The sequence below is a fragment of the Diorhabda carinulata genome, chromosome 1 (genome assembly GCF_026250575.1).
Source record: "Diorhabda carinulata isolate Delta chromosome 1, icDioCari1.1, whole genome shotgun sequence".
NCBI classification, from domain to species: domain Eukaryota; kingdom Metazoa; phylum Arthropoda; class Insecta; order Coleoptera; family Chrysomelidae; genus Diorhabda; species Diorhabda carinulata.
The window spans coordinates 37,256,798-37,267,698 of NC_079460.1; the positions used below are offsets into that span (position 1 = coordinate 37,256,798).

The 10,901-nt window shown below is 29.2% G+C and overlaps 1 protein-coding gene across 6 annotated transcripts; it reads left to right on the plus strand.

Annotated features, from left to right (window-relative positions):
* Positions 1-1,595: 1,595 nt before the first annotated feature.
* On the plus strand, positions 1,596-10,710 carry LOC130899965 (protein rhomboid). 6 transcript variants are annotated; one of them, XM_057810243.1, is made up of 6 exons: positions 1,678-1,849; positions 4,882-5,450; positions 7,207-7,338; positions 7,415-7,929; positions 8,772-9,092; positions 10,173-10,710. In XM_057810243.1, exons 4-6 carry the CDS (start codon positions 7,759-7,761, stop codon positions 10,509-10,511), a joined length of 831 nt encoding a protein of 276 aa, XP_057666226.1. In that variant the 5' UTR covers positions 1,678-1,849; positions 4,882-5,450; positions 7,207-7,338; positions 7,415-7,758; the 3' UTR covers positions 10,512-10,710. The 6 variants fall into 6 exon arrangements, with proteins under 6 accessions (XP_057666184.1, XP_057666206.1, XP_057666174.1 ...); XM_057810234.1 differs by lacking the exon at positions 4,882-5,450 and adding an exon at positions 6,996-7,071 and having other exon boundaries at positions 7,207-7,342; positions 7,712-7,929; XM_057810223.1 differs by lacking the exon at positions 4,882-5,450 and having other exon boundaries at positions 1,602-1,849; positions 7,207-7,342; positions 7,712-7,929.
* The last annotated feature ends 191 nt before the right edge of the window (positions 10,711-10,901 follow it).

The window sequence follows — 10,901 nt, forward strand, 5'->3', positions numbered from 1 at the left end:
AGGAGATATTGTCTTTAGTTTAACTAATTGAAGCTTGGTTTATGCAGCCAAAATTAAAAACTACTATAAAACTGACAAATTAAATTACTTGTTGAAAGCCACTGAAATGGTACTTGTAGTTCATGCAGAAAATTAACAATAAATAAAAATTAAACTAAAACTTCTACCTTCTTATTTTAATTCCTTCATTTTGTGAGGTTATGAGCACAGAATACGTTAGGTCTGTCCACAGAATGTACCCATGTTCTATGGGTTAGTCTGTGTTGGTGGTATTGTTTTGTTTACAACTTCCTTGTTCTTTGGTTATAGAAATATTATTCGCGTTATTGCGCCGCTTTCTGCCGTGGTGCTTTATTTTTAAAACTGATATACAGTGTCAGAAGTTTTCCACATTTGCATAACAAAAAGGACCCAAACAGGGAATTTCTATTGGCTTACCAGTAATTTATAATAAGTCCCAATTTAATGTATAAACCAAAAAATTAGCAACAAGAAAGTTTAGTTCAATGTTAATTTTAATTCAGTTCTAATTTTGACTGCATAAATTAAGCTTGATAAACGAGTTAATTGGTTTCGTTATAATATTGAATATTTTGCATATAATATCTTGCAATTGTGGCAAAACATGTTATGTATTACTATTCCCTCGGTTCTACGTATATTTTAGCTCACTAAAAATGAATATATTCCAAATTTATGATTACTCCATCACATACACTATTCCATTATTTATAATTATCAGTTTTGTGGCTACGTACATATTTTTAATACCTAGTTGCTACATAAATTAATATCAAAATTATTTTACAAAAAATTATTATTATAAAGTATTCATATCACACATTTTACAGAATTTCCTAATAATTTCATAAAAACAAGCACTACTAGCTGCGCCATCTCTCGTTAAATTACCTTATTGCATTCAACCATTTCATTTGAATATTAAGTCTCGATAGAACTTTTGTTTGATACTTGGACAAGAGATGGCATAAACACACATATTTAATATTAATGGAATAAAATTATAGTAAAAAACAATTATTATTCTAGGAAATTGATATACATCCATGAAATATTTACGGAATGAGCGTTCAACTTTTCTAGAAAATTTAGTAATAATAATGAAATTACTTATTTCAGTCAACCTAATGAAATTAAATACAAACCGTTCATATACATATTATAAATACGTCGTCTTCTATTATGAACATAATAATTGGTTTATTCAATAAAGTATAAACAAAAACATTTTTGTATGTCTTTCAAATTAACTCGGTATTTCTTGAGATCTACATCAGTTTTAAATTCAAACAAAAATATTCCACAAGAAAAAATATAAATAAATAGATTGATAGCACGAATTCAATATGTAATTTATCACCTAAAAATAAATTCCAGCTTCTAGACAAAGACAGTAAAGGGAAAAGCGACATTGTGATCATTACGTCCCGATAAGAAACATCCTTCGTAGTTCCCAAAGAGATCAACATCCTCTCATTGACTTTCAGTAGTTTCAAACGCTTTTGGTTCAGTCCGCTTCAGCGGGACGAATCGCACCGTTGCTATAACAACCGTAACAAATATTTTCAGTATCAGGGAAAGCGCACGACGCGGCCGATGCCCGCGGAAAATTGGAAAATTTCCCTTTGGCTGGTTGATCTGGTCTCTGTTTTCACTTTCGACTGATGTGTACGCTACAGACTTTGTAGTATTGAGGAGAGGGTATCATGTGGTAGTTGCCTCTCTCTGAAAAAATTTTCGCGCAATTTTTTGTTTCACACACCTCAACGATGTGTATTAACCCATGAAGCGTGAATGGATACGGAAGGTTGAAATATTATTTGTTTAGGTAAGTCAAATATGATTCTATATATTTTTATATGTTTTTCTGTAATAAATTAAAAAAAAATATGTACCATTTAAATGTATATCGTTGATTCTTTTTTTATTTAATTTAATATACCGCGTTAAAGCAGTTAGTGATAAAAAATGGATCAAATTATTTATTTTTTTTAATAAAACATTCTTATGTATATCAGTTTAGATAAAATTCGGAGACGGAATATGTATTACCTTGATTTTCATTAATTTTGTGGTAGTATATAAATAAGAATATTTCTTTACTTTCAATTTTAGGTAAAATTACAAAAAATTATAATTTTCAACTTGTTGGATCAATTTTATGTCCAAAAACTTGCGTTCCGAATAATTATTTTATTTATATACATACATATTAAAAATGACTGGATCTTTGTAATGATGCCCAAGTGAAAATTATTCTAAGGACGAAATTTTTAAAAGATTCATTAAGTAGTCTTGAATCGATAAACAGTTTTTTCTGGACGCTTAGTAAATATAATTTGAATATGATAATTCTAACACTAATGATCACAAAAATTTCAATAGTTTCTTTCGAGATTTAGACTACATCTTTCATAGATACATTTCCAGGAAATGCTGCCAACATAACGTTACCTGGTGGTAATACCTAATATTCAAAAATTAAAAACCTGAAACAGATCAGTTTGATTTTGTTTCAAACGTTTCAATATTTTGAAATAAAGAGCTTTAGAACGAAAAAATAACAAAAACTTAAATGTTTCACAGTTTTTGTCCGGTTTTTAAAACCATTTTGCTCATTTTCCTCCTTTTTCGTTTTCAAGATTTTGAGAAAATTAAATACCATTAACCGCATTTATAATTACTGAAAACTATTAACACGCCCTTAACCATCCCTTCTTACCGCCCCTGCGTTTAAACATCTGGTAAAACTATTGAATGTTTTTTTTGTCAGGAAACATTTTCACGCGTTATTTGTCACACCCTATGCGCCGTGTGAATGCAAGGAAGGACAGTTAATTCGCATTAATGTAATACAGACAGATGTTTTCATTTTGTATTGTTTTAGTCTTATCAACTAAGTTTAGGTACTTAGGAAATGTCCTGGTTAGAAGGATATATATGCTGGGAACAAAGGATTTGAATATAAATAGAACTTTTGGTTTTTTTTTTATAGAATTTAGACATTTCTGTATGTACATTTTCTAATTATATGTTTTGTTTCGCAATCGTTATCTGATTGATCGAATACAATTTGGACAACTGAAATTTTCTTTGAATGACAAGAATGTGCGATAGACAATTTATTTATAGATTTCTTCAAATAGTTATAGCAGTCTCCTATATTTAGACAGTTTCTATATTAATAAAATTCACAGCAAATGAAAAAGCAGAATCGACACTCTGGAAACGCAAACATTCTTTTCTTTATTGATGATTTTGTATTATCGAACAAATAAGTTTACATAAGCACAATAAAAACAGAATTATTGTTCAAGGAAATAGTCTAAGGAAATACCTAAGTAAAAATGATCCTTATTATACGATATAAGAATATGAACGAACAAACTATGAACACAAGCAATAAAAGCTTACAAATTAATATTATATAATGGTAAAAAATGATGAGAATAATAGTTATATCATATGCATAATCATAATTGACAAAATTATAAATAATTGGATTAAAACTAAAATATATAACAAATAAATATAAAATGTAATTTATTGCATATAATTTAAAGTTATTATTCTGAATGGTACCGAAATAAATTTATTTTCTTAAATCGCTCATCAAAATCAATCAAAATGCACGACATTATATTACAACTTTATTTAGTTTATAAGTTCTTAGGTAAGGTATTTTCGAGTTTTTGATGTTAATACTGGACTTATGCCCAGGCATTAAATAGCCTATGTGGGATTTTTATGGCTATTTTAATGAGAATAGTATCTTGGGAATATCTTTTTTGAGTTAATGGATTTGAGGTATTTAATAATCTCAAAATTCAAATCAAAATTGTTTCGCGAGATTCACTCACTAACAAATATAGAAGCAAAGTGCAGAAAGGAATGTAATAAAATATGCTGAAACGTTTCTTTTTTTTATATCATACCCATATCAAATTAATTCGATAATTGGTCATTCACTGATCGAAAGTGATCGTAGATAGGTGATTTTGAAATGTAGGTTATTTAATTTTAATAGAACATTAAAAAAAAATAAATAATACAATTAATTTTATTGGGAGTGAGATATAATATGCGTTATTGCTGTATTTTGTATTTGTACATTATATGTATAATATAATAGTTTATGAAAAAAAAAACAATGTAGTTGTAATTGAAAGTGAAGTAATTAAAAATAATTGCATAACGTAAAATCTTTTACGTAATTGAATCTAAAAATAATTTTTATCGCTGTTGGTTTAAAGTAATATGGTGGAACATAAAATGTGCTACTGAATTATACGGTCTCTCCAAAACAAACATCCCGTTCAATTTTCAAAATTGTATGTACAATCTAATTTTGTGTTCACGGGGAGATTATTATAATTTCTTTAACAATTTTTGTACAAATTAAAAATGTCTCTTACAAAGAAGTAATAAAAATCATAAGTTCTTCTAGATCATGTTTTAAATTTTTAATTTTCACCGAAAATTGGACGCGACGTTGGGAAATTGTGATCTGAATCCCGTTCTGGGTTAGGATCCAAAATCAGCTGATAGGTAGTAAGAAAAGATCATTCGGGTAGAAAATTTCGAGTCAAACAAACCCTTTTGATATAGAATAAATATTAATGACAAATAAAAATGTGGAAAAATGAAAAATTTTTCATAGATATCATATATTTTGTGAAATATATTGTTTTCTTTATAAACTTTCTCTAATATTTTGAATAAAAACTTTTTCCACTTATCTTGATAGAGAGATAGAGATATTTATACTTGCCTTGAATTCTTTGATATCTGAAACTTATTTTATAATTAGGATAACTTGTCATAACAAAAATAATATATGCCGTTCTTTTGAATTTTCAGAATGCGTTCCATTTGGTTCTAAATTTAACGTGCCTAACAACCTCTTCGTTCTAAGTGACATCAACCAATCTTTTCCTAGTTATGATTATTTTTGGGTACACGGAAATAAACTGGTTTAAACGAAGTTTATAAATTTATTAGATCCAAAATTTTAAATACATTATTATTAGTCGTGCCAATATTGGCAAGATCTAGTTTTATTCATTGAAAATAAATAAACGGTGCTCCAACGAAAAACTATCTACAAAAGTGATGAAATACGTCGAGGTATTTCAAGGTTAACGTCAAGACAATAATTAACAACTTGAAACGCCCAGAAAAATACATATAATTAGCATATAAATTCTAATGATTCTGATATCTGAAATAAGTTAAAGTGTTTTTTATTCTCTGTTTGATATTATGCCTAATTATGAATTTGTTTATGTCTAGCCACTGTTACTAATAGCGATAATTAAGGAAGGACAAAAGATGACCAATATTTTATCATGTTTATAAACCATTAAGTCAAGACTGTAACGTGTCGAGGTTGATTTGTAAATTTGTTTTAATTTCTATCTAAATTGAAGGTAGGTGTCAATCAATTAAGTGTTTTAGTCACCAACCAACGTTCAAATTTTTGCACTTGAATGCATCGAAATATTTTTAGTCTTTATTGTAGTTTAAAAGCTACTTAGGTTACAACATGCGTGATAAGATTACAAACTTTTGTTTGTAATATTACTAAAGGTAATCGAATCACATTTGTTATTCAAATTACATAAAAGAAGTGAACGGGGCATAATATCTATTGTATCTGTATTGTATTACTCTAATTAAAAGTTGAAACTCACTAAAGATAAAATAAAAGACAAGTAATACTGAAAAAATTGAATACTAATGGACTTATCTCACAACGATATTATAAAAGCTTTTCGGAAACTATTATCCTGGGTCAGATAGATCACCTATCAACTGGATGCGGATCCTGAAGATTTTTATCAGAATTTCCGATCGTTGCATTTCGGAAATTTCAAAATTATCCTACGAAACTTTTTATTTTTATTTGGTACTTTATTTTCGTGCGTTAATTTATAACTAACTAACCCCAATTAGGAACAAATATCTGGCCAAAAACACTTTATTGTTATTTTCCCCTATATGACTCCGATTGAATATCGAATAACAATGGAAATACTCCAATGGAAATTCCCACTAATACATTATTTGGGAAGGAGCATGCATTGTACGCCATACAATAGATTTGGTTGAAAAACCACACATTAACTTAAAGCTTAATAGAGACCTAAATATTATGCTGAAATACAAACACTAATTTAAATGGGTCTACAACTGTCTTTAGTCACAAATCCAAGTCGTTCGGCACACGTATGGCAGCTTTGATATCTCCGGCGTCAAAAGAAAAGCGTGCAAATCTTTATTGGAAAGCCCCAGCACAGTTATTTTTGAGTGTCTTGTTTATATACAATGGAATAGATACAAATATGTATTGCAATGATTGATTATTAAAAAAATATGTTGTGGAAATCAAGACATCCGCAAATTTCCCAAAATATAAACAATGATGAGGAAGAATCTGAACATGTGAAATTTTCAAAATTTTCAAAAAAAACGAGGAAATATAGTTGTTTGAAAATAATTATGGGAATAGCACAAATGTACTGTTTGCCGATCGTTTCGTTTGTTATTTTTGTTATTTCCAATAAACTGATCTTAAATAATACAAAATTTTAAAATTGATGGAACTAATCTCAACCGTCATTTTTCAAAAGGTAAATCTAGTGATTTGTTCATTATGTTGTTCATATGCAGTACTTACATATATTTCCACAAGAAGACATTTAATACTATTAGATCGAGTGATGGTGATAGCGCTTCTATCTACTCTATCAAAGATTAAGTCGAAGTGTTGCCGGAAGATGATTCAATAATAAATGCTTCATGTTACTGGAACCTCTTCGTACAGGCTCCGTCCATGACCCACTAACAATCAAAAATTGTCCAATATAGACTTTATTAAAGTTAACATAAGTTCCTACACAAAACATCGATTGTTCAAAGCATTGATTTACCGCAAATTTAAGAAGATCGTTTACTACGCAAGTGTTCTTTAGGTTTTGGAAACAGCTGGCAATCGCTGGGGTTACCATCCAAAGAAAACAACGGATGCTCTTCTAAGTCGAAGCCTGTGTGAGCTATATTTACGTAAATTGTCCCAGCATTTTTCTTTTATCACCCAATATAATTTTGTAGTAAATTGGCGTAATAATCACCTGTAACTGTAGCTCCCTTTTGCTGGTAAATTTAATGATATTACGCTTTCAGCATACCAAAATATAGCTGACAGACTGAAGGTTCTATCTTGAATTTTTTCGGCGGTTATGAACCTCGTTGTTGTCACTCCTGACTGCTTTTTTGGTATCTACATCATAGAACTGGATCCATGACTCATCCATTGTAAGTAAATTTGCGTTGGGGTACATCCTCAAAGGTGCTGAGGCGTGATTTTCTTGAATTTTTGTTTCTATTGTAGGCACCAATAGGTAACAATATAATGTAATGATAAATTACTATTTCGATTGATGAACTTGGAAATTGGTTGAATAAGTATAAAATATTTACTATGCTATTAATTTGAAGCAATGTTGTTTTAGGAATGATAGAAGATTTTCTGTGGAACAGATTCACTCACATATCTGCTTTACCTAAGAAAAAGGGTTTCGATCTATTTTGATTAACAGAAAGCAGATGAATTTTTTTAAATGAAAATAAAGGGATTGAAAATATAATTAGTGAATTGTCATTATTAACAATTGCTAATTTTTTTCAGGGACTATATATATATATATATATATATAAAACTATAAGACATGAAGAATGAGTGATAAGTCAAATAACAATTATGCATCAAGCCCTGCTACAACACCCGAATATTCAGCGGAGGAAGAAAAATTTCTGGTGCCTTATCAAATAAGTCCCAAATTTAGAAAGAAATGGTTTTGTTTAAAAAACACTCCTTTTGGTATTTTGATTGTTAGTCTAATTCAGGTATTGTGAAAATTTAAAACACCTTTATAAATAATACTCCCAGCTAGATACTGTACCGAAAGATTCGGTCCATCATACATTTGGGTTTTCACGTAATTATTAGTAAATAAACTAGAATCTAAAAGATATTTTGGACAATAAAATATTACACAACAAAATGAGAAGGAATCATAATAGAACTTTTTTCGTGTTATTAAACCAATTTACATGCTTCACCCACATTTCATGAGAAATATGTATATTTATATATGTAAATCCACAGGAGGTCTAAAAATAACCTACAAGATTTTGATACAACAACGTAACTCATATTAATGTAAATTGTTAGTATAACCTTTACGTAAGACTTGTTTATAGAATATTTTATATCCGATATTATTCGCTTTTGAAAGATTTTTGTTTACTTCTTTTTGCCTTATAAATCGTGTTGCAATTTTGATAATATTGACTAATTACCGTTCCGAATGAATGAAATTTCCAGCTTGTTCTGATATTCTGAAATTGATTTCATTTTTAAAGCATCTGCTTTCACTATTAATTTGTTTTCTTCGCAAAATATTTGGTTTCGTGTCCATGGAACTCACCAACAGTTGATAGAATTAGTTGTACAGGTTGTACAAGTTGTATTCAAACAAATATCTACTTAAAATAAATTAAGGAAAAAGGAAAATTATCGCTTGAAAATAATATCGTATAAGTGGCCGCCTTCTCGCCGTTAGTATTCTTGAAATCTGGCCATTAGATTTTCGAAAATTCTTGGACACAAATTTTTGTTCTATGAACATTAGTGTTGAATTAAAATGTGAAAATGTTATTTTATTTCACACCTTTTTTTATTTCAGCTCCTGATACATGTCTTTGCAACTGCGAATCTCCAAAAAGCATTGAGATTTGAACCAGACAAACGTATAGAGTTATGGAGGTTCTTTACTTATATGCTTATTCATGATGGTTGGTACCATTTCGTGCTTAATATAATAATACAATGTATTTTCGCTGTACTATTAGAAAAACGTCAAGGACATATCAGGGTTCTGATTATTTATTTCCTAGGAGGATTTACAGGTGTTCTAGGAGCATCATGTGTTCATCCTGATCTTGTGATAGGGGCATCGGCCGGTGTCTATGCCCTCTTAATATCCAATATTCCCGATATTATCTTAGTAAGTATTAGTTGTCCTGATTTGCAAATAAAATAACGTATATTGCTAATCCTCCCAGCATACATTAATTATTTGCATTATCTGGAAATAAAACCAGCTAAGAGCAAATAAAATTACCTCCACACATGATTTCAATACCCATTATGAAACAAATAAACTATTTATTTATTGTTCTTGCTTTCTAGACCTTGAAATTTTTTTGCTATCTTTGTCATCAACAAAATATGTTTTGTTGATGACTTAATAAGAGTTCTTAAACCAGTTTACAAAAACTTGCTAGAAAATTAATTGATATTAATTAGATATCGGTTTAGTATTGGAATATCGCCGATCTTCTCTACACTTCTCTATAATTTTTTTATCATGTTGCTCTAAAAAACCAACTGTTTCGAAATACGTTAGCGAGGCTCTAGATCTATCTATACCCCTGGTATTTTTTAATAAAAATCAGCATGATCTTTTCTTTTAAATTACGTTTATTCTTGATACCGATACAATATTGGAGAAATAAGAAATTAAAAAAGTAACGAAGAAAAAAGACTAATGGGATGGCATAATAGAGCTAAAAAATGCATGAACCAGATTCAATCTGCACTAAAAATTTAATAGTGGTCTTAACAGGACATTATCGCATGAATGGCTACCTCAAGAAACTCAAACTTATGGAAAGAGACGACCGAAGATACTGTGATTTGAAAGAGGAAACATTCATCCACCCACTCAACTTCGGGTGGCGCTAAAATTCATTCATCGATCAGGAATTAAATCTACTAATTTCAGATACCGTGGAGGAGAATAATAGATCTTTAGGTCTCTGTCAATCCTCACCCCATACATATATACAATTTCACCTGTCCTTGTTTATTTGAAACTACCTGTTCGAAATTGTTCTTCGTGAACACTTTTCTTGTATTCTGTTAGCTAATTAATAATCATGTTTTCTAACAAAAATTTGATGTAGTTGAACAAGTTGTCATGAATCTAGTTTATTTGCATCAATTGGGGTATCCTTAATTTATAAAAATTTTCTTATTTCTAGAGAAAATGATTCAAAACACTTACTAAAAAAATTATTTTTAGAATTATTCAAGAGTAAATTATAAAATCTACAGACTCGCTGCCTTGGGAGTATTAGTTCTTTTCGATATTATATACAACATTGTTCACATTTACTCCAAAAAGGAACCAGTTATATCATGGGAAGCACACTGCGTGGGAGGTGTTTCCGGCCTTCTTCTTGGTTTCATGATATACAAATATGATGATATGTGCCAAAGTATAACAATCAACAGAACTTTATTTTGGATAAGTGTGATATTTTATTCATTTATGGTAATTTGTTTCGTGATATTAACTATACAAATTAAAAAATGCACCCCTTCGAATATAATTCATTTTAGATATATATATGTTTGTTGACATGTTTGATTTTACCATTAAAGTTTATTTTGTATTCTAGCCATTTGTTGTAAACTTTGGAATATATTCCTAGATATATAATATTTTGTAAATAATTTGAGAATAGTTTAATTGTACAATTTTTTGTTATTTGTATACATAATCACCAAAAATTTAGAAAAAAAATATTAATAAAAATGCAAAACTTGTCACTAATAAATATTGAGTATAGTATAACTCACCTATCACTTAGGGCCATAACGGCCCTTTTATTATGAATTATTTTCTAGTCATTTTAGTGAATAAAATCTCTACTCATATTTTGATTAAATTATCTCCCCACGACCGCAGAATAAAAACCCTCATAATAACAAATATAACACGATTAATGAGTATTTTTTATTGGGCATT